The sequence below is a fragment of the Haemaphysalis longicornis genome, unplaced genomic scaffold (assembly GCF_048455015.1).
Source record: "Haemaphysalis longicornis isolate Haplotype H1 unplaced genomic scaffold, Haemaphysalis longicornis Haplotype H1 scaffold_2, whole genome shotgun sequence".
NCBI classification, from domain to species: Eukaryota; Metazoa; Arthropoda; class Arachnida; order Ixodida; family Ixodidae; genus Haemaphysalis; species Haemaphysalis longicornis.
In genome coordinates this window covers 233,250,115-233,274,866 of record NW_027526295.1, presented here as the reverse complement: position 1 = coordinate 233,274,866, position 24,752 = coordinate 233,250,115, and the positions used below count along the sequence as shown (strand labels likewise).

General features: G+C 49.1%; 1 protein-coding gene across 7 annotated transcripts in view; it reads right to left on the bottom strand.

Annotated features, from left to right (window-relative positions):
- Nucleotides 1-13,065: 13,065 nt before the first annotated feature.
- LOC144170124 (uncharacterized) overlaps nucleotides 13,066-24,752 on the bottom strand; it is a 56,728-nt gene continuing 45,041 nt past the window's right edge. For all 7 annotated transcript variants that reach the window (XM_077699704.1, XM_077699701.1, XM_077699698.1 and 4 more), the window contains 2 exons: nucleotides 23,551-23,746; nucleotides 13,066-16,384 (listed from right to left, as the gene is read on the bottom strand). In XM_077699704.1, coding sequence (XP_077555830.1) covers nucleotides 16,125-16,384; nucleotides 23,551-23,746 — 456 coding nt within the window. In that variant the 3' untranslated portion in view covers nucleotides 13,066-16,124. The remainder of the gene's footprint in view (nucleotides 16,385-23,550; nucleotides 23,747-24,752) is intronic.

Sequence of the window (24,752 nt, the reverse complement as noted above, 5' to 3'; positions counted from 1 at the left end):
CAAGTTCCACCTCTGACACCCGCAAAAATATAATTTACTATAATTTGCGTAATTTTGAATATTAGCATTGCAAACATACATTAACAGTGATAGATCAGCCTATCTGCTTATATGAAGGGTTCAATATAGGAGTGTAGGATGGTCATTTAGTCATGCATGGAATTATGGAAAGACATTAGAAACTTCGTGATATGTTCAGGTTTACTTGTGACGGCTTGTGCAATCACATAGGTTCTGGCATCTCATCGAATGATTTCTACACCGAGGCCTCTCAGGCTTCTGTGCGGAGAGAGAGAGAGAGAGAGAGAGAGAGAGAGAGAGAGAGAGAGAGAGAGAGAGAGAGAGAGAGAGAGAGAGAGAGAGAGAGAGAGAGAGAAACACTTTTATTGAGTTTTGTGATTTAGCGGTGCGTGGTAGCCGCCGGTTGAAGTCTGGCGGCGAAGGTGGCAGCTCTTGTGACCAGGGGTGTTTTCACGTCCAAGTCCGAGCTGCCCAGCGCTCGCTCCTACTGCTCATCAATATTTACATTCGTGAAGGGTTTTGTGGGCATGCCCACATAGAGTGGATAAGTGTGGCGGGGGCGCCACAAAGGAGGCGATTCGGTGAGGGATACTGATCGGGGTACATACGATGGAGTACTACCCGTCAAGTGAGGGTATCCGTTTGCAGGAGCCGCCAGAGGCATTCCTGATAGTTGGTGAGCCCCGAATGAGCGGGGGATAAGGGCGGCGGGCGAGACGGTAATGCATCACGATGTCGTTATAGGTGATTAGACGGTCCCTCGTGGATCGGGCACCATGGTAGGGGGTGAGGCTAGCCCCGGCACGGAGAGTAAGCCCTCGTGCCACATTATGGGCCGCCTCGTTCCCTCCCAGGCCAGTGTGCGCCGGGGTCCAAATGAGTTCGACCGGAGAGGGCGGGGAATATTGTAGCGTGAGCTACACTGGCCGAAGTTGAGCAGTTTCGCGTGGCTCCTGAAGAGCCGAGCTGCGCAAGCGCGGCACGTGGCGACCCGGTCCACTTGAGGATCATGCGAGGGGTGGCCGGGTGTGGAACCGATGGCTCGTGCGTCGCAGCAACACCGCAGTGCGCCTGTGGAACCACACACCACGCGTCCAGCGTCTTCGCCGACCTCCGTTACGCACGTGGCGGCCCGCTCCACTTGATGATCATGCGAGGGGTGGCCGGGTGTGGAACCGATGGCTTGTGCGTCGCAGCAACACTGGCGTGCGCCTGTGGAACCAGCTTAGCTCTGGGGCGATTGGTAACACTGCGCCGGAGCTGCTTGATAAATGTAAGTACATGTGTCACATAATGCGTATACCATGTGTGTGTCATTGAAGCAGCAGTAAGCATGATAATCAAGTTAATCTAGACAACCAGGAAAGCTAAGAATAACCAGCTGAACGTGACTCACGCTACTTATATCCTGGCATAGCCGAGCTAAGCCACTGCTAATTTTTTGAAGAGGATTTTGGATGCCATGTGCACGAGGGAAATTGACCCACGGGCGAAGTTTTGAATGGCCGTTTTCGAATCTTTGATTATAATTGTTGGAGTAGGCCGGGTTGTTAGCGCAAGTGCTATTGCAGCCTCCTCCGCCGCCGCTGGGGAAGTGGTACGCATGGTGAGAGAGGTAACAGGGGGGCTATCCGGGCAGTTGATGGCCGCGAGGGCATAGCCATCGTGATGGCGGTATTCTGCCGCGTCAACACATGTCTGGGCGGATGGGCAATTTCTTCGCCAATGCTCGTGCTCGCTCCTTCCTGCGAGCCCTGTGGTACTCGGGGTGCAAGTTCCGTGGGAGGGGACGAACGCGGAGACAGGCATGGGTGGTTGTTGGGATGGGGACCTTGGGGTCGGAGATCTCCGGTGCGCGGATATTTAAACGTTTTAGAATGTGCTCACCAGTGGAGGTAGTGGGAAGCCTGCGGGGTTGGTTGATGTGATGGGCTTCAATCAGCTCCTGAGCCGTGTTGTGGAGGCCTAGGCGTTCAAGTCTGGCAGAGGGTGCATTCTGGGGAATTTGCAGTGCTGCCCGGGGATGACTCCCTAATTAAATTAGCAACTTACGGCAGATCCACATTGATGACTCGGAGGTAAGGGAGGGAATGAGTAATCCGGTTGATGTAATCCGGAAACAGGACGAGTCGTAGCCTGTCCTGTTCTTTGAGTCCCTGATTTCGACTGGAAATTCGTTTAAGGAGTCGAATTGTTTGATTTACATTGGAACTTAATTTTGAGATGTATTACCAGCTGTATTACCAGTTGTATTACCAGCCTTAGCACTTTAAGGGCAGGCACCTCTGGGATCAGATGACCATCACTGCGATGTTTGGGGGGCTTCGCGATCCGAATATAGATGGTAGAAGGAGAAGTTCGGATTTGAAGGGTGAGCACGCAAGGCCTGCCAGGACAGCTTCTTCGGCAACCGCTTGGGCCCCTTGCTGCAAGGTGTCCTCAATTTGTGCGTCACTACCGCCTGTTAGGCTGTTACCCATAGCGTTATATCGTTCGCATACAGACTGTAGTGAAGGTGGGATATTACTTCTAGGCATTTGGGAATATTAAGAATGGCCAAATTGAAAAGCAGGGTTGATAATACTTCCCTTTGCGGTGTACCACAAAGGAAGAGTGAGAATTTTCGATTTGAGATCTCTTACTTGAAGAAACGCCGTGCGCATCGTGAGGAATACACGCGCGTCGTTGTAAGTGCGTTCCCCAGGGGCCATCGATTCTAGGTCGCGCATGATGGCGGCGTGAGAGACCCGATCGAAGGCTTTTGTGAGGTCCAGAGCCAATATTGCTGCTGTGTCGCGCTTGGTATTATTATTACGTCTTGAGATAATTCTAGTAGGGCGTCTTGGGTGGGTAATCCGGGCCTGAAACCAATCATTGAATGCGGAAGAAAATCAGTAGATGTAAGGTGTAGCGTGAGGCGAGAGAGGATGATGTGCCCCATGACTTTACCTCTGAGGTGAGTGAGATGGGTCTGAGGTGATCGATGGTAAGACGCTTCCCTGGCCTGGAATGGGGTTGATCTGGGCGTGCCTCCATGCATGGGGTGAAATAACCGAGCTTCCAAAAGTGGTTTAAAATAATCTGTAAGAGCCGATACGGAGGACTCGTCCAGATTACGGAGCATTTTATTCCACCCGGCCCCGGCGCTGACGCGGGGCGGAGAGCAAGGATGGCGCAGCGTACCTCTGCTTCTGTAATATCGGCATCAAGATCAGTATTGGGTGGTCCTTTATATAGTGGGAACTGTTGAGTGTCACCAGTGGGGACATACAGAGAGCAAACTTTTTTCTAGTACCCGGGAAATTTTGTGTGACCATTGTAAGCCGATGGGTTTGTTCAGTCTTCGCAGGAGTTTGGTAATAGACTCCTGAGGAGGTACCAGTTTAATTTCGAGGTTTCCCTTCATTTGATTATAAATTTCATGCCACTGATCTTGGGCAAGCTGGGCGGAGTACCACTCAATTTCATCGTTGAGGCGGGATAGTTTAGAGCGCAGTTTCCTGCTGTGCTTTTGTTTGCGCCATCTGCGTTGTGTACTGCGGTGGGCAGCCCACAAGTGATGTGGGTGGGAATCAACCACATCCGAAGGAATTTCCGGATCCAGCCCGATACTTGTGTGCCGAGTATCTTTAAGAATTTGCTGAGTCCTATTGTCCAATCCTGAAGTACTAATTTCGGGAGGATCGAGAGTTTGGCGCATTGTCCCAATTCGGCAAAAAGGTCTGCCGGTGGCGGCGGCGCACGAAGCTGGCTACTGTCACGTCCGTTTGGAGGAAGAAATTCGCTTCCTAATGTCCGGAGTGTCCGGAGTGGAGGCCCAACATGCGTGTTTGACGTGATAAGTGAGGGTGAAATCGGGTGATGAGCCACGCTGCAAGCTATTGCCTATCCTATAGTTGGACTCGACGGGGCCGACTCTAGTAAGACGATGTGCTTGAATACGATCCCAGAGAAGTCTGCCCTTGCGAGTTCAATGCTGGTATCTCCAGGCTGTATGTGACGCATTAAAGTCGCCTACTATGATAAGCGCATGGGGTCCTATAATCTGTTTTATAAAAGAGAAGAGGAGATTAAATATATGCCCTGTTGCCTTCGGTCTGCTGTACACATTGAGGATGTACAGCCGCTCAGCGTCTCTTTTGTTCGGAGAGTCACCAGATCGTGCGGAACAGCGATGCCATCAAACTGCGTGCGTTAAGCAGGAATATTACGATGAACAAGTACCGCTGTTGTAAGGTTGCCGTTACCCTGAAATGCCTTTTATCCAGGAAGCTTAATTAACGAGCCTATCTTCTCGTAGTGCGACTACCGGAAGAGGAGTTTCAGAACCGTTGCCTGAGTTAGAAGTTGCAGGGCTTGTCGTTTTTGCCGATACCCCCTGTAATTCCACTGCCAGACCCGAATGGGCCGCGGGTCCTTATTCCCTGGGGATGTCATAATTAAGGACGAGGGCCGGATTAGGATTGCAGAGGGTATTAATTTTGTTCAGGAGCTCTTGAACGCTGTTGCGCAATTCTAAGCGTAAGGCCTCTACGTTAGCATGGACATAGGATATGCCGGCTTGCATGCAGGGCATGGTGAATATTCGAGCATTCGGCTTTTTGCTCCGTCAGCGCCTACTTACAGGAGACCTCACCCTGCAGTAATTTGGTTTTGAACTTGTTCGTCTGGTGTAAGGGGAGATTCAGAGGAGGGCGAGTCGTCTGAGACCGCCTTGCGCTTAGGAGGAGGAGGAGTGGGAGAAGTGGGGTCCTCTTTCCGAGGGGATAATAGCGACTTGAGAGCTTGGTTTTCCTGTCGCACAGCCGCATTCTCTTGGCGGGGGAGGGATATTTCAGCCCGAATAGCATTGAGTTCCCGAAGGATATCCAATGAGCAGTAAAGGTGAGGGAGACGGTGGGGGATTGATTGACGAGCAGTGGACAGGCGCTACCGGGCAGCTCACCTGGTGGTCCGGAGTGGACTGTTGTCCGCCTAAAGGCGCATGCTTATGCTTGGCATGAAGTCCTTGTGGTTGGCCGGCTGGTGGTTTGATGGGAGATCCCGTGAGGAGACCTTGGCGGCCGGAGGGTCCGGTTTGCAGCAGTGGTGGGAACTCTTGCCTATCGCTTTGTCCATGGGTCGATAAGGCTGGAGCACCCGTTGTGACGATTTGGGCGTCTGTAGGTGCCCGCCGTCGTGGTTGATATCGACGTGGGCAGTCAGTCGTTCCGGTGATGCGAGGGCCTTCACAGACGATACATCGTGGGGAGCAGTCATGGGTTCGGCGGGGTGAGCGGTGCCGCAACGGGGGCAGAGGGGGGTGAGGGAGAGAGAGAGAAACATCTTTAATGGCCAAGTGAGGTCAGCCAGGCTGGGCGCCTGGCTGTGTGCCCAGATGTGACAAGATGTGTGCCCGACGCATTGGGCACACATCTTGCCCAATCTTGCTCTATATCGATGCAAACAGCTTGCATCGATATAGAGCGAAGACAGATACCGAATCTAAAAGGGAACTTTTTGACCATCAAACAGGATCTGGGCCATGTTTGACGAGTTCAGCCGCTTTCAAGTTCAAGAATGTTCGGTTCAAGACTGTTCAAGAACATTCAAGAATGTTCGGTTCAAGAATGACGAGTTCAAGAATGTGGGGGTCCGAATTGTCGCTAAATATGATGCCGAACACTTTCTCGGGCGTGTCGTCTTCTGGGATATTAAATATGACCCCGACTACGCTGCTGGCTGGAGCTGCTATACGTGAGCAGAAACCTCGTATTGCTTCCCGCGGACCGTCAAGGAGGTCACACTTGCGTTCTTGTGGGCACGTTCCTCCGAAGGGGTGCTACTGACGAGGTAGTTAGCGGTTTGCTGCACTCAAACTTCGTCCTCACGGTTCGGCACAACGTGAGCTTGAACCTGTATTCCGTCGGCGAGTGTAGCCTGGGCTAGTGACGCAAGGGTCAGGCCGCCTCGGGGACGTAGGACGATCTTGATATCGTTGCCGGGAGTGGCGTCGCCGGCGGTGTCCGCTGAGCCGGTCGCTTGCGGCGGGATTGCTTCTTGGAGTCGAGTTGGGACGGACTTGTTGCGCCGTTGCCTGAGAAGCCACGCGTATGGCATGCTGCCGGTATCTGATGGTTGCCCAGCCTGGTGCTTGAAACCCAAAGCTAAGGCTTTCGCCTGAAGATGACTTGCATCGACCTATAGCTAGTCCTCCCCAGAGAAGACATTTCTTAGGGGGCCCCAGAGCGGCCGGAGCACGAGCGCATGCTGCGGCGGCGACGATGAGGTGAGCGAGAGAGCTAGGCCTGATCAGGCCTAGCGAAGCCGACGGTGTTGTGGATTTCGGGTACTTCGAACTAACCTTCTGGTGGTTCGATGACCTAGATGATGGTGTCCAGGTGAGCCGCGTAACTTGCCGGTTACCGCGGTACCCCTCTCGATGGCGTGGATAGCGATTACCCAGCGTAAGTGTGGGCGAAACTCGGAGCCTGTGCTGGGGGCTTGTGCATCTTATAGGTCGATGCAAAAGCCATTTTCAGGCGAAAGCCTTAGCTTTCGGTTTCAAGCACGCTCGTTGTGAGGTAAATGAAACCAGTGCCGGGAACAAAAAAAAAAAAAAAGTTGGTTTTGGTCGGATTGAGTGCGAGCCGGAAACAGCAGTGCGGGAGAAGAGTCTTAGGAGGGCTTTGAGAAAGGGTGACCCAGTGCACGCCGGGAAAGGGAAACAGCAGTGCGGGAGGAGGTGTTGTGCCAGAGCGCCCGGCTCAAATTCGTTGCACGGGGCGACGCGCCAACAGCTGTGCGTAGTCACACCTCGTCCAAACCAGACCAAACCGCCCGCGGCCGGCAGGCCCAAACTTACACCGCCGCAGAGTCGCCGCTCCTTTTTCGTCGTGGCGGCTCGGCCGAATATTGCATCGGGCGAACAGGATAAAAACACCGGGGAATAAAAGCGGGCGTGACAGGCGTGTAGCGGCTCGCCACACGCCTGGAGACGGCTTCGGTGAAACGGCGACGGCGTCACGCCCGCTTTGATTCCTCGGTGTTTTTATCCTTCATCCCTCTTTTAAATGCAGAGCATTTCTTTAACTCACGATGTCACCCGTTCTTGTCCGCATCGCTCGCCTCGACATGCCCGGCTCAGACGTTTCGCTATCGGCGCGATCAACATTCGATAGCGCGCCCAGGCACGTTTCAAAGACACTCTCTCCCCTCTCTCGGACTCAACGTGCGCCGAGGATGCCAATTTTACTGCTGACGAGCGCTCTCTGCAGTTGCCACAAGTGCAACAACATTAACGTAACGCAAACTACTTAACGTCGTGCGCCCCCGGAAATGCTCTGCATTTGATCGTGCCCCTCGCGAGGGGCATGTTTCACTGCGTCGCCATGCGAACAGTTTGCCACGCTTTAGTTTCAGTTCCGTATCTCCCGGCCACGGCCGTGGAGAGAAGGCGGCCGGCCGCGACTCTCGCCACCGCGGCACTGCGGTTGCGAGTTGCGCCATATTTCTTTCTCTATGGTTGCGCTAGGAAAGCGAGCGTCGTCTGCTAGCGGGGAGCGGAACACGTTCCGCTCGGCATCTCCGGTCTTCGCCACTTCTGGCTGCGCACTGCAAAAGAAATTTTTATATGACAACTTTTATGCACCGCCCTGTTTCATGGCTCGTGCCCGCACCAACACAAGAAATATGCGCTCTATACTCCAAGTTTTACGAGGTTCCGTAGGCAGCCGTACCTAAGGTTTCGCCACCGGGCTTCATGGAACAGATGCAGCCTTCTGACTTCCCTTCTCTCCCTGATCCCTGGACGAGGAGTAGGAATAAACTTCTCTAAAGAGAAGTAAGCATTGGGGAAGAGCCTTTTTTTTTTCCAGGACCCCTGAGGCCACCCGACCTTGGAGTCAGCATATTCCGTATATCAATAAGTGCGTCATATCACGGATCAGAAATTTTCAATTGAAGAAAGCGTCGTTTCTCGCCGGGCAAGAACGTAGTTGCCTATGAAACGCCAAATTACCGACACGCAGCAAAATTAATTGACGTCTGTGTGGTTTTTTTCGAAGAAACGCCAAGAACACGGTTACGAGGAAAACTCAGTGACACTCATGCTAGCCCAAATATACTATACAGTAAAACTGCGCTTAGCAAGTATGATACGCTACCTTCTATTTAGATGTTATTGTTTTCTCTGCCTGCTTGAATATCTGCCTGTTTTACACAGAAGATGCAAGTCAAGCCCCCCTACCCCAGTTTTCATTCCGGTGAAGCCGTTTTACTTGGCACCGCTTCTCCGCTCCTCTTAGCCCGACACCTATTTCACGAGTTTTATACCCTCGCCACCACCGATGCTTTTTTTCCCAAAGTTGCGCAATCAGCTGCTAACGGCGCTAGCACCGTTACAAGCAGTTGTGTTGTACTTTTTACTAGCTATGGGGCGGACGCGTGTTCGCTTGGATGAAGAAGAGAGGGAACCAAAGGAGCGCCGGCGCGCACAGAAGCGCGAATTGGCGCGAAAACAACAGAAAGCCGTTCCCGCAAAGCGTGCAGCCGCCACAGCTGCTGCACAAAGTTCCACCTTGTCGAGTAGCTGCGAATTTCTCCTGTATGAAGAGCAACTTTCCCACTTGGAACGTTGACGTGAGCCAATAATTCTCGTTCAGCTTGAAGGGCTTTCGGAGCGACATTTTAGCCGGTGTCTTTTACGCCTAAGCACGTGCACATCGCTGGTTGCTGGTTTATGCGTTTATGGGTGAGGGAGGGGGGTGCGTGCACGCATAGCTAGGCTTCATGCCTTACCCATGACATGCGCGTTGTGCCGGTGCGAGATTTAAACATGGACGTCTCACGCCAAAATGAGACCTCTCTGCTGTAGTGGTCGAGCAGCTTGGGTTGGTGTGTTACGACGCCGGGAACGAAACAGGCAGCCTTGTCCAGTTTTTTTTTTTTTTGCACTTCATTTCTGACTCGGTATTTTTTTCTTTGTTGGGGCTCACTTTTTGGCCAACGGACCTCGGCGGTTCGTTCGTTCTGGCCCCCATGTGACATTTTCCGCGGGCCATCATCACCATTACACTCCGGTAAGAAGAAGAAGGATCGTGCCGCTAGTGCCATGGATCTGCGTCGACTGCCGAGCACACGGCTTTTCAAGCTGTGTCCACAGCTCCCGTTCGCCATCATTCCTCAAAAAAAGAGCGAGGAGGATGATTCGTTAATAGAGAAGACGGACTGGGAGCCTGGTTGCTCAGACATCCGGCTGCCGGAGCTGCGTACCGAATCCGCAACCTTCGACTACGCCTCATCGGACAACGGGCAAGCCTGCAAACCAAGTGGCACACAGCTCGACGTGCCTGATCTTGTCTCGTATTCACGGCTGTTTGTCGTTTTGTTTGTCCTGAGCGCTACCCTGTCCTCGACTGCAATGGTTCTGGCCTTGCTAGACGCGCCGTTCGCTCCGCATCGCGCTGTAGACACTCTACCAGAATATCGTCGCACGGTGGCTATCCGGGACCAGCGTGACGCGTTACTGCCGCTAGACCGCGACGCTGAACGGGACAAGTTGCTCGCCGAGAAAGCCACCGACGCAAAAGAACTGGCAACACAGACAGGTTCTACGAGGTTTCCAGGGGCTAACCTCGCCACGGAGCCGTTGCAGAACGACTGGGACTTGCTACCAAACGATGACTCGGCCTCGCCGCGGGATGAAAACAAGTCAACCACCCACGAGAGATAAAGTACCACCTGTGAAATAATGTTCAACTATAGTGTTTGGGCACCCCTGGGACAAAAGGAAACTGCGCTGAAAAACAGCGTGTACATGCGAATTATCCTATATATGCTTTTGGATATCTGAGAGTATGGGATCACTTCAATAAAAGCGAGGCGTTACCAGGCTTGTGCATGCACTGGCAGGTCCCTGCGTACCCCGGGCTGCCCAATTTAATTGCACGCCCCATGGAATGCCGTTTGTTCCACGGCTTTTATTTTTCACTGATGATCAGTCACTAAAAGTGACAATGGTCTAGAAAGGTAAACATTTAAGTGCATCATACTCACACTTCTCTTGCAGAAATGTGGTAAAAGAGCCTTTAGAACTGAAGGGTATACTTGAAACTGCACAAACGCCTTTCAGTGAACCGCTGACAAGCCCACGTACATATACCTTCGAGGCCGAATGTCCTCACCCACCATTCCTCCAAATGTCACCCGCAACCCACATTGGCCACTATTCACGGTAAGCGGCATTACAAGAGTTGTGGGAGGCCTGTTATGCACTTAGTCATGTCAGCGCCATCAACGAGAAATTTCATTCTTTACTTCAGAGAAAGTCAATCTACACACACACACGAAAGCGGATGCAGAAGCAGCAATTTTTGTAGAATTCACTAAAGTGCATGCATGTTTGTATGCGTGTATGTGCAGAGTCGCACTACATCTGCGTATACATTTACTATCCGAGGCAGGGATTACTCTGCCTTTTCTTGCACTTCATTTTGAACTAAACAATTGAAATGCGAGTTCAAACTCACGGTTTCTGTACCGAATTTAAATCCGGGCTGTCAGGCTTCTAAAAATGAGTCTGCGGACATGAATTCATTTGAAAAAAAAAAAAAAAAAAAATTTGTGAGGAATCCCACTTTGTGAAGGTGGATGACCAGTGAAGCTCTTCAGCGCTTGACATAGAGTTAAGGTATATTGTGCCGTGGGTGAACATAGTTAAACCGAGTTTGTCAGGCAATAGCTTGGTTTTCACGCAGAACGCACAGTGAATGCGCACACAATGGCACAGCAAGCCAAAAGATAGAGGCTAGTCGGTGCTGTAGGCACAAATGTACAATGAACGCGGATGCATCCCGTGCCACCTTGTATCAATTTCTGATGACACACGCCCTTACACTTTCCCCCCATCCACCTCTCCGCACACTTCCCTTTGAGGCAAACAAGCGATTAGTAGGCACTTTCACTGCACAACCACGAGGCGCTGACTCGACCTTGGCTGAGCTTGAAGGTCAGACTGACGCCATCATGAGGAACGAGTTGTTTTCCGGGTTTAACCTGGAGTAATAAGCTTCGCTTAAAACCATGGTTACAGATGGTTATTGGCATATAGGTACAAGATGTCCTTTTCCCTCGGACATCATATCTGTGTCATTTCGTATGATGACAGCCTCCTGCAAAGAGCTGTCCAGCAGATAATAAGCAGGGGAATGATCCCACATTGTATGAGTTTTGACATATGGTCTTTTTTTTTTGCCTGCTTAAAGCAGCTTTGAGCAGCTCCAAGCTGCTCCATGTTTCATTTGCAGCAGCAGCACCGCGTTGGCTCTGCCCACCAATTCTGGAGCTGCTGAATTGTATTTCATTTGCACCAGGGCGCAGCTCAGAGCTGCCCCAAACTGCTCTCATGGCTGGGGAGGAGCAGCTAGCAGACGACAGAAAGACGAGCGGACGACGCGCAAGCAGACAACACATGCAAAAGGACACTCGGTGTCCTCGGGGTCTCGTTGGCAATTTTTGCTCGTTCTGGCATCAGTTGATAGTCTACTCAGTGCGACAATGGCGGGATTATTGGCTGTTCCCTCGCAGTTCGTGATTACACTTGATGTTAAGACGCCGGTGTGTCCGCGGTCTTTGACGAAGGCGGGACACCGGTGTTTAACGAAGGGCACCAGGTTATCGCGCCTGCCAGTGCATATATAGTATACAAATGGCAACGTTTGGATACTGTCATTAAAGGTTTGTATGACCGCTTGCTGAAGCAAATGAGATGAGATTTCGCATCAGTTTGCATCCCGTATTGCAAATTTATCCTCAAGGTACGCCACTGTTTTGTCGCAGCCACCATAGGAGTCAAGTATATATCCAAAATTGCAGGCAGTGCAACAGCTTGTGCAGTAAACAGTTCATTTCGACCCGCCAGTGCACACCTTAGAACATGTGCTCAGCTGCAAACGGAATATGCAATGTAAAAGCGTCCCGTACACGTCGAAACGGTGCGTTTGGTTGTGTCGACAACGGTTTGTGACGCAACCGAGAAATTTTGTAGTTACTTTGATGGTCGTTCTCAAAAACTATTCACTGTAATAATTTGAAATCAAATAATTATCAGGGTTCTAACTTTACGTTGTTGAGTGCCTGCCTGCATGAGGTGCCGACATGAGCAGACGACAAATCGTCTGCTCCTCCACAGTGCACTTGCCGCGGCGTATCACTGGCAGCTCAGAGCAGCTCTGCTTTTTCACGTGACCCACTATGTAACTTTTGTCTCAAAGAGCTGCTTCATGGCTGCTCAAAGCAGCTTTGAGCTGCTATAAGGCCGGGAAAAAAAAAAAAAAAAAAAAGGAGACCTATTAATTTTTTACGTAGATTCCTGATAAAACAATGCACACCTTTTGCGGCATTCATTTTTTTCGGTAGTGCTCAGGCAACAAGTTCGAATTAAGTGTGTCTGAAGTGGCAAAATTTTAGCATGGAGGCTCATTTGCTTTGCCATCCAGCAATATGAATATTCAGATGTCTTATAGCTGTAGTCCGCAGCTCTGCGTTATGTAACCATTTCTTACAGATCACACGAAAGTGTATAAATCCCCCAAAATGTACTTCTTACGTATTACAAAACCGGAGCTACAAGAAAGTATTTCATTCCCCACAAAAACGTGTTACAGAGGCTAAAATTCAACACCAAAAACACTGATGCCTACTCATAATCTATGATCCAAGAAAAAATACATGTTTACACTGAGGATAAATTTTTCATTCTTCTGGCTGGCGAATTTAGGGCAGTCACTACGCCTAACAAATCAGTTAAAGGCCACGAGTACAAGAATTTTGGCCTAAAAAAGGACCTTTGGAGGAAATCCCAAAGGTAAAATCGGATAATTACAAGATAGATAAATACAAGCAGCAACCCGAGTGAACCAAAGGCCACATAATCTGATCTGATATGGAAAAGATTCTATCTGATATGGAAAAGAAAAACAACAAAAATTCTGGATTGTTATCCCTTATGCTCCCCCTTCCAAAGCACATACAAGCCATGAAAGTGAAGAGGCGTTAGGAGCAGCCTACAAGACTATAGTGTTTATTCGATACAGCGCACAGCGAAAGTTGTGCAGGATTATTTACAGTCACAGACTGGCACAGACGCATCTTAGGAAGTCACTCTGTACACTGCAGCACTGTTTCAAGAAAACATGCTGCCAACTCCAAGTCCACTGGGCAGACACACAGAATGCAGGGCATCAACAACGAAAAAAAAAAAAAAAACCTTCCTATGACTGAGTGAATGTTCTGTGTGAACTACTACAATCACAATCACCAAAAAAGAGAGAGAGAACGGGAGACACAACAGAGAGAAGACGCATCGAGCAGGACACTTAGTTAACAAACCACAAAGCCTTCCCACTGTTCAACCCTCTTATTGTAGGCTATGATCAGGGCGCAAGCGAATGCAAAGACATTAGGGCTGCATGTGCGTGGTGGTTTCCCATTACGGACGAAATGAGGAGGGCTGTGGCGAAGAAAATGTAACAGCTGAAATTTTAACACTCAAAGGTAGCTCGAATGCTCAACTTAAGCAGGCAAGAATAGTTCCACTGAACGAAAACAAAAATGATGTTTGAGACCACAAACGAATATTTCCACAAAATTTCTCGCATAAAAAAATATACGCGAAGTACAATGCACGCAAAAGCGTAAAAACCGGAAAATAGGACTGTGCAGTTTAACTGCTGAGAAAGAATACTGTGCGTACAGGACGAGGAGATTCGCCGGGAAATTTCACAAACAGAAAAATGCTGTTGCAGGAACCCAAGTGCCTCCCACCACAGAAAACCAGGCAAACAAACTGCTGCACAGGCAAGGAAGTGAGGGCACCGTCTTGTTGCAAGAACCGTGCCCGCTAACTCTGGAATGTTTACAGTATGTCCACAGCCTGGTTGCTATGGCACACATGCTCGCGCACACACATACACACACTAACCCTGACTAGCTGTGTGCTCAGTAATCAATACACAAAACAAAACCTGTCAGTGATTTCTTTTAGCACATAATTAATTACCTGTACCCTCTGTTAGCTCCCAGGCAATTATTCCTTGTAAACATACAATGTATATATTTATATATGTGTACATATGTATATGTATAAATTTCTTTACAACCTAAGTACATAAGAGAATACTCTAAAGACCTTCCTGAGGTAAATAGACAAACTAGACACTACCCTCACGCAAGTCGAAACAACAGCATCGTTAAAAGCCGGAAAAATGTATTAGACTCTCTCAAAAAAAAAAAAAGCTACCAAAACGAGGCAATTAGTAGGTTAACTGGTCAAATGTATTTACCTACAGTGGCCCCTTTTACCAGTTAGAGTGCACAATTAGTGTGATAAGAAAAAAAAAAATTCTAGCTTCTTCACTTTTGTGAAGAACAGAGCAGGCTGCCGTGAAACCAAGTTGAGAGCCCAACTCTTTTGGCACTGGCAGGAGACCGAACAGTCTTCACAGGTCTTTGCGATCGCCCCTTCGTTCATTTGTTCAGGAGCACGTAAGAAGTTGCAAAACAGGCCATCAGAACTCAAGTTATTTGCAGGCATCTAGTGTTAGCTGCATAGTACGTGCGCCATTGTGCTGACTATGACAAAAAAAAAAAAAAAAGGTTACACCAGGATGAAAGTTTTCCACATCCCACATTTATGTTTACAATGCCAGCGCCAATAGAAATAGCAGCAAAAAAAAAAAAAAAAGAAAGGGGGCTGTTTTCTTCAAAATTTTTCATCACACCAAAATGCAACAAAAGAAAAAAAGAAAAGAAAACCCACAATGCTGTGAACAGCAAACAGCACGTGACAATGCTTGACAAAGTAAACAATCTAACAAGATTCGAAAAGCATAAAATACACAAATTATACTGAGGAATTAGCTCCAGTCTTCGAGTTCCACTAAATGACAAAACGCGGTGCAATGCTACGGCACTACACAAACGGCAAGTGCAAAAACAGCTACCGGAGTAAACAAGTGATGGTTTGACCGCAAGACAGCAATGCTGATCCTGCCAGGGGCACATGTAAATAGCTTTTTCGAGGCACACAGCAGTCAAGTGACACAGAGTAACAAATAAAACAATATGACCTGTGCAAAGCTGTGGCCTCAGTTGTTCCATAAATACGCATGCCACTCAACATGAAGTAAGAATGACAAGAACAAACATACAGATGGCTGTTTCTCTGCACGTTAAGCATGCCAGATCATTTCTACGGGGCATGCCACAAATCAATGTGCTAAAATAAAACTTGCATGAAATCGGAGTTCATGCGTCAAATACATTTGGAGCAATACTGCAGAAGAAAGTCCAGGAAGGACGAACAACCACGCGGCTCTTAGAGAAGTCACAGACGTGAGAAGCGCCGCAAACACAGAAGCAGGCACATTTTCATGATCGTGCCCAATGCTTACAACAAAACCGCTTAGGGTCATTTGGGTGGGGGAAAAAAAGTAAACCTCTCCTGGAATGTGCTTTTGCCATCATTTAACACAAAATAACATTGAACTGAGGGGTGCCTATGATATTTCCTATGGATAGATGCATCAGCTTGTTCCAAACGTTGTGTGGCACAATACAGCAGCCTGGCGAATAGAATCACAAAAGCAAAGCTGCCATTTCGTACTTAACTTGGCAGGGGGGGGGGAACCAGACGAAGTTGAAGGTTGAAAGCACCGTGAAAGGAAACCGCAATACATTTATGCACTGAGACAATGTAGACAAGTTGGGCAAACAAAAAGGTCCAGTCTTTCAAACAAAACTCGTCACACTGTGTCCTCATGCATCACATGCTTAAAAAAAAGAAAGAGGAAACGAGCGACTGTGTCTTTTCTTGCTACAATGCACGTCTTACTCTTTGTCTGTGTGAACAAATACAAATCGCACGACACTTTGATTTTGCATAAAAATTAGGATGTAAAGTTGAATGCATTTGTCTTTTATCAAACATAAAAAGAGGTGATGGAAAAGACAAGAAATGGAAGGCTGCCAGACTGATGTGCTGGAGGATATGCGAGTGTGCTCACTCGCGTGTGCAAATGGCGTGATGGCGAGGACAGAGGACACGCAACAAGGCTGGGCAGTCCCTAGGATTTTGCCGCACTGTTGGCACGCCCCTCATGAAGTGGCGGGAACTCCTCAGTGACCGAACTGTCCGACAACAGCCCCTGCTCCACCCGGCGCTCCCAGTACGAGGTCCGCTGGAGGATTCCACGAGATGCCGCGACCCGCGGGCGCCGCTTTCCACCGGACGGCTGCCTCGCTGCTCCGCTCACTCCGCCGCCACCCAGGGACGAACTCGTGGAGCTTTCATCAGAGGCGTAGCCAGGTGTCACGTCTCCAGCAGCTGTGCGTGAACAAGAAAGAGAAACGTTGCTCTCTCTCTCTCTCTCTCTCTCTCTCTCTCTCTCTCTCTCTCTCTCTCTCTCTCTCTCTCTCTCTCTTCTTTCTTTCTTTCTTACAGTGAGTAGTTCTAGGCTGCAGTAACTGTAGGCCTGGTGTTGAAAAATCACCTCATTGCACCATACGGGCATAAAAAACAACGATCACAGAACGGCCAGTATCGCTTACTTCTTGTGTCTCAAAGTTCATGGAAAAGCTAGCCTGTGCCAGAGGCTGATGTGGTGGCTAGAGCACCGGAAAAAGCTTTCTGTCTGCATGACTGGCTTCCGCTAGCGGCTGAGTGCCCAAGACAGTGTACTGGATCTGGACAGTCACTTGGAACGTAATAGTGCATATGGCTTGTCCACTGTTGCTCTATTTCTTGATGTGGCTAAAGCATACGACTGTCTTGCAATGTGCTATTTTGAGTCATCTGCAAGCAATGGGGGTTACAGGACACCTACTCCACTTCATCCGAGTCTTCTTGACCGACCGCTTCATGCAGGTGCGGATAGAGAATGTTTTTAGTTCAAAAAGAACTGTAGCACGAGGTGTACCCCAGGGCAGTGTTCTGTCGCCCATTCTCTTCAATGTAGACATGGCTGCCCTGTCTTCTACACTAAGAATCATCAGTCAAAAGCTCGTATGTCAATATATGCGGTTAACATCTGCATCTGGCTCACCGGACACCAGACAAAATGATTACACAACATGCTGTTTCGTCTGTTCAAGCGTATCTTTCAACAGTAGGGCTGACACTATCAGAGGAGAAATCGTGCTTTGTTCTACAGTTAAACCTCGTTATAATGAGACGGGCTATAACGAAATAATGGATATAACGAGCAAATCGTAATTCCCCTTCAAAGTCCCCATAGAAACCAATGTATTTAAAACCTCGTTTTAACGAGGTAAAATTTCCCCGTTACGGGATATAACGAACAAATTTCGTTGAGAAATCAAATTTTGAGCTAATTTTACAACAGTGCGCAACGCAGATTTGAGACAGTGCGTGACGCGGCAACTGTATTAGCAGTTCAAAACTCCCGCCACGCGCGCGAAGCTGGCTGGCGCGCCATGCGGACGCTGCGCCCGCGAAGCCCCCCTCCCCTCCCCTCCTCACCGCGGGCTCCCCGAGAAGCAGTCCGACTAGAGTGAACTAGAATATTCTAGTTCACTGTAGTCCGACGTTCGATTTTCCCACGTATCCCTACGGCTTTGGGGAATCCGCGGGGAATCCGCGGACTATCCGCGGTGAGCCCGAGAAGAACCCCAATGCACACGGCGCGCGCGGTTGCGTCGCCTTCCTCCTCCACCCCTCCTCGTATCGCCGACGTCGCTGCGTAGTTATGTGTGCGTGGGTTTTGGCAGTCTTCAGCCTTATCTTATCGTACTGCCGGCGTGATTCCAACAGCGCGAGTGCGACAGGCGGGAAGCCGAAAGACTATCACGCTTGAACAGAAGACGGCTATGATAAAAGCCGTCGCATCGGGCGTGAAGGAAGGTAAGGTGCACTCCGTGGTAAGGTGGCAAGAGACTTTGACGTGTGGACGAGTACCCTGTCCACCATCGTGAGCAACCGAGATTCCATCGTCAGCGCTGTTGCACATGGCTTGAAAAGAAGCGCTAAGGACGGCGTCGGAGGGACTAGATGCGGTGGACGTGCTGCGTCGCTACTTCGGCGCGCACGAGGGCGGCGAAGATGGCGTGAACGTACTGGCCGCAGCTGAGGGAGCCATCGCTCGCATCAGGAAGGTGCACCAATGTCCAATTACGGACTTCGTAGCCAAGTCTGTTTGAAATACGAGTGTTGAACTGCAATAAAGTAGGTTTGTGACTTTTCCTTTTTACCTCCGGAATGTGTTTATTTTACTGACTATCGCCGTGCAGCAAGATGCTATTTCGCCCGCTTTTTGTTTTAGGTAACTACAATGCATAATATTTGCAGTAAATTTCGGTTACGGCTATAACGAAATATTGGCTATAACGAGCAAATCGCGGTGCCCCTTCAATTTCGTTATAACGAGGTTTAACTGTATTTCCTGGTGTACGACGCAGGTCTGCACGTCTCAGGATAGAACTGAATGGCATCCCTTCCGCCAAGCTACTCATGTATGATTCCTAGGAATCGTTCTAGACCATAGGTCGAATTGGCATAAGGCTGTCGACTCTACGATTTCCTCTGTGGCGCCAAGACTTAATGTACTGTGGAGAATTGCCGGTGTGACATGGGGAAATCACCCAGCCTCTATGGCCAAGCTGCACGAAGCCTCGATCCTGAACCGCATGCTCTATCAGCTGCCTCTCATATCGCCTTCAGAGATACAATATGAGCGGTTGGAATCCTTACACAGGAAAGGGCTTAGGCTGTCTCTTGGCATTCCTCAAGCAGCTGGAAATAACAAGATCCTCTATGAGGCGCAGTCAACACCTCTTCGTCTTCAGGTGTCTCAACGTTTGCTTATGCAAGTGTTGTGCCTCGGCAAAACAAGTGCTGGATTAGCATTACTGCGGCATCTACGATTAAGGGTAGGGTCTCGTGCCCATGCAACCCTAAATACTCTTGGAGTACTGTGTCCCAAATGGCCTGGGAAAAGGGCTACTTTGGACCCGCCTTGGTACCAGGAGAGTGTGGATTGCGCATTGACCATCCCTCATATGCGCTCGAAGTATTGTATACCTACTGCTGAAGCAATGTCACTGGTGCTGGAGCATTTGGAACGGGAGTACGTGGACTCTCCGCGCATATACACTGATGGATCAGTTGACACAAAAAGTGGGGCGTGCGCGGCGGCTTTCTTCATACCCAGTTTGAATATTTCGTGGGCTGCCAGGGCGACACAGGGAATAAGTGTGTTGCCATAGAAGCTAAGTTGCGCCAACTGTCATTGTTTGAAAGGCAAAAAGTCGCAACATTCAGCGATTCAAAGTCAGTCCTTCACCTGCTGCAGTGGGTTATACCTGTGGAAAAGACCTGTCAGCGATTCCTAGTTCTATTAAAGCGGCTCAAGCATGAAGGCTTCATCGTGCAATTCCAGTGGATCCCGTTACACGTCGGTGTAATGGGAAACGAACATGCTGACAGCTTAGCCAAGGACGCCTTATCATCTACAAGGATGGTGCAGACGCGGTGCGATTTCCAACGCATACAGGAACAGACCATTCGCGAGCACTTTAAGGGGACACGCGGGTCGAAAAAACGCGATTTTTTCGAAATATACCGATTTTTTGTTTTCCCTTGCATTAGCATCTTTGACTATCCTTCTTTCATGGGTAAAAAAATGAAAACGAAATATGAACGAGAACTTAGTGAAAAATGTGTCTGAATGACTCGCGGTGACCCAAGAAATCGCGCAATCAAGCCAAATTTCGGCCAGGTTTGAGAATTTATTCCGCACGGCAGCGTGGCTCGCCGCCATTTTGGTCACTTGAGAGAGGTAGATCAAGCCTTCTTCTCTCGATTGAGCCGCTCGCCAGCTTCGTATCTCCGCGTAAAAAAAAATAAAAAAAATGTTTCTTCCCGCTTGTTTTGCGAGCTCCCACTGGGCATTTAAATCACGTGACGCGAAAGCGGGACCGCCATTGGCTCTTGCCGCTTGTGAGCCGCCATCGCCCGCATCGTTCCGTTCGCTACTTCGCGCTATCTTTTCTATTTCCTTATCGTGTGTTTTTAATCGTGAACGGTGAGGAGAAGCGCGACTTTTGTCGCCGGAAGCAGCGTACTTCATGCCGGTATAAAGGAAAGCGCGAGCGGCGCAGCATTGTGACGACCACGGCCAATGCCGGCACGACCGGCACCGTGAGGCCTAACGGCGCCGGGCCTTCAAGCGTTGCAAGCGCGGCTCTACCGGGCGGGGCTGATTTTATCAGCGAAGATATCGGCTTTATAAGCGCATCGGAGAAGAAGTCGGCAGCCTTCCAAGGTGAGGAGACAGCCAGCCACGGGAGCGGTGCAGTTATCTGTGGAGTCGGCGCTCTGACTGACCTTGAGTGCCGCCGTGTGCGCGACGTGCGGGAAGTGCGAACTCGTCGTAGTTGAGGTTGCGAACAAGCGGAAGGGCCTCGCATCGGTACTGGAACTGAAGTGCAAAAACGAGAAGTGCCCTGCGGGAGTGATTTCTTCTGTTTACTCGTCGCAGCGCGCTGCCGCCGTGGATCGCGGAGGCCGCAAACCGGAACTCTGCAGTTTCGCCGTCAATGTGAAAGCGGTACTCGCTGCACGCGCGGTTGGCATCGGACACGATCAGCTGTGCAGGTTTTGTGCCATTCTTGGTCTACCAAAACCACAGCATCAAAAGACGTTCTACAACACTGGCAAGAAAGTTCATGTTGCGGCCAGAAAAGGCGTCTCAGACAACCTTGCTGAAGCAAGGCAAGTAACTGCGTTGCAAGCTGGTCAGACTGACCTCAGTGTGATTTTTGATGGTACTTGGCAGAAGCAAAGACACGAGCCACAACAGTGTTGGCACTGCCACTTCTCTTGACACTGGTCTCTGCCTGGATTTTGAGGTGCTGTCAAACTACTTGTACTTGTAGCCGCCACCAAAAGCTTGATGAGCAAGAGGAGGAAGTGTGGCAAGCCTTTCATGCCTCTTGTGTGTGAAAAAAATGTTGACTGCTCATCCCATGCCATGGAGACGGAAGCAGCACTGTGCATCTGGCACAGGACGCTATCGTACAACCTGCAGTTCACTGTAGTGGAGACTGCCACTGCCCTCGCAGGGTTGTGGTTCAACAGAGGCCACACTAGTTTTGAGCAAGTTCTCCAAGAACTGGGAATCTTCCCTTCAGAAGAACTGGTCAGATCTTCCCTTCAGAAGAACTGGTCAGACTAAGCAATGCAAGTGACCAGCGGAGGATCAGGCAGATGTGTGCAAATCTGACTGCTAAGGCTAGCCCCATTGCCGCAGCCTGGTGAAACAATCCCATACCAAGGACTACCCCAGCAAAAACCGTGAGGGTGCAACTTATGCAGCAGGAGCATTCTAGTTTTAGTACCTCAATGTGGACATTTCAGACTGTATCCCCACCAAATTTCATGTTGTTCGAGCAAGAATTTCTGAGTCTGCCAAAGAAATAAACTTTCAATTGCGTTTTTCTCAGCTTGTTGTTTTTGTCCGTTTTCTGAGTTTGTGCACACTTATTTTCCCACTTAAAGTTGTCGTATCAGGATGAAATTTTGCACAGATGTTCATTATAACACGTAGAGTGCACAAATCTTGTTCATTGTGCAATTTGTGTCCTTAGATATTTCTGACGGTCATAAAACAAAAATATACAGAACAAAAAAAGGCACACTATCAGTCATTTTTTTTTCGTGGTGAGGAAAATGATGATGAGGCTTTTTCAGGTAGATTTGTGCACTCTGCAGTTCATAAGGAACCACCTAGGCTATTTTAAAAGTTTCAGAAAAAATTTTTACTATAAAAAAAAGTGTGCACAAAAAAGCCATTTTTCTGAAAGTCATGCTGCGTAACATTTTATCCGGAGCAGCTATTCAAAATCTGATTACATATATGACCAGAGGAGCTCAATCTCTATAAGCTGTGAAAATTTCAGCCTCCTAACTTCATTATTAAAAAAAAAGTTGTTTGGAGGAGCACGTCCCCTTAAACAGCTGTGGCGAACAGTACATCAACCAGTCGTGATGAAAGGCCTGAAAAGAGCCGAAGCCTGTCTGCTCCGAGTAAGAACAGACTCAACCTGTACACCAGCTTGGCTACATACATTGTTTCATCCCCTTTGTTCCCCTCATGCAGTGTGACTGGTGACATTGATCACTACATTATGAACTACTCCACAACCAACCCTGAGCGGATGAACTTTTTCTGTTATCTCCAGAAATTAGGAGTGCCCAATGCTACATCAGAGGAAATTATTTTTCGTAGGGACCACTGGATTGTGTGAACAAAGGGGTCTCATCTCCTACTCGGATTCTTGCAGTCCACAGGATTAAGTGAGGTGTGGTGACTGCGTGTCTCTGATATCATATTGAGGACGATTAGGCTGAGCAATTGCCAGCAGCTATGCAAGGCGAAGTCCACCTCATTCCACAACCTCATTCCACAACACACAACACACAACACACACACACACACACACACATACATACATGTACAGTGTAGACCATTTATAATGTAACCGCTTATAGTGTGGGGCTGGATATAAAGCGGGTTTTCATGGCCACCGGTAGGCCTCTCATAGAAGTCAATGCATAAGCTTTCCGCGTACAATGCAGTTGCCTGAAGCGCAATACCGTTTATAGCGTGGTTTTTTGGCGGGTCTGCTGACCGATCGGCACAGCTGGGGCCTCGTTTTAGGGTCGCGAGAAAAAATAAAAAAGACTGAATCAGTCATACGACGCAGTGCGTGCTCCCTGCTCTCCTGTAACTTTGACACAGAAAATAAAAAAATAGGCACCCTTTAGTTTGCGCGTTCCGTTAAAATTGCACGTGATAACCACAACTGTCCTTGCTTGATGCATTTCGCAAGATAGCAAGCCCCTCCACTTCCCCCCATCCCCCACCCCTCCTCGCATGGTAAGTAGTTTCTTCATGGTAAGTAGTTTCGATTACAACGTTGTGCAGATAAGCAACCGCCCTTTTCCTTTTTGAACACCTGAAGATAGCGAGCCGTAATGCCGCATGTTCCCCTACCTGTACACTGTGCTGATAAGCAGCCACCTTCGGCATGGCCAACGCGAGCTGGGGTGAAAAAAAATAAAATCCGACTTGTGTTCTTATCACGCTGTCCTGCGGCATCCGTACGTAGGCTGTAAGAAACGTAGATGTGCCTCCTCAAAACACAGACACAAAGAAGTTAAAGCCAAGCAGCAGCTTGTAAATTCTGCAGAACGTCTGATGTTGGGGAAAAAAAAAAGGAGACGAAATAAAGATTGTGCCGCCATTTTTAAGAGGCCTTCGTTTGAGTGATGATAAACAAAGAATAATTGAGAGGTAGACTGCGATGTGATTGGATTTGCGCATGTTTTGTTTCTAGTGCGGTGCCGCTTATAGTGCGGATTTTTGCGAATCCCGCGACATAATACATTATAAGCGGTCTATACCATATGATAAAGAAAGTGGGCACCAGTGCATCCACTGCCACAGCCAGCGAAAAATTGTCAATACAAACCTGCAACGTTGTTGTCACTGCTGTTGTTGGATGCTGTCGCCTGCAATGACTGCGCTGGGAAAACCTGGTCGCAGGCAGTCGCTGGTGGGGACGAAGGTGACTTGATGACAGTGCGGTTCATCTGGCGCGGAACCAGATTTCGCTGAGCGTGCTCCCGGAACTCTCGGGGCAGGCTGCGAGCCGTCAGACTGTGCACCTAAGCAGGGGAGACAAGGCCACTGGCTGTTGAACTGCTTTAGCCAAGGTCTCACGGAATGCCGAGCTCGGTAACAAAAAAAAGGCAAAACACTTACTACTTTTGTGAAACTCTCACTTAGAATTACAATACAGGAATGCAAACACACAACACAATAACATGAGGCACCAAATTCACTCTGCACACTGGCATGGGACAATAGACTCTCATGCTTCAAGTGCAAGCCACAGTTGTGCGAGCAAGTGGCAGCAGAGGTGGGGCACATTAAAGGGCAACAAACAGCAGCCTCCACACAGTGAAACATTAGCAGCAGTGCAGAAATGCTGGCCACACACACACATGCAATCCCATACAACGAAATTGCACACAAAGAACAATACAAAAAAAAAAAGGCAAACCCTCTCGACCTTCACTGTGCGTTAATTAAAATTGTATACAAAACATGACAAAAAGAAAAAAAAAAAGCAGGGCCTGTTCTTTTTCTTATCTCTATTTCTGTTTTATCCTTTAAATGCATTGGTCTTTTCCAGTTAATACCAAGAGTAAGAAGAAAGGCCACAGCTGAGCATTAACTGAGATATAGCAGGAGTCGAAGAGTACACTTTGGATCTTCGCGCTCCACATCCATTATGTGCAACTACCCGCTGCGGTGGCTCAGTGGCTAAAGCATTGTGCTGCTGAGCCCAAGGACGCGGGTTTGATTTCAAGTTGCAGCGGCCACTTTTCTGATGGAGGTGAAAAGCGAAAATGCCCGTGTGTTCGAGATTTCAGCGCACGTTAAAGATCCCCCAGGTGGTCGAAATCAATCCGGAGCCCTCCACTATGGCACGCCTCACCGTCTGTGGAGCGTTGGCACGTCAAACCCCCATAATAAAAAAATCCATTATGTGCAACTTCCCAATCCCACCACCTCCCTTTCCTCAGCTTGTGAGAGTACTTCGTCATATCAACAAGTGCTACCGCATTTAGAGCAGCCTTTGTTGCAGCTCCACTGACATGCCTAGGA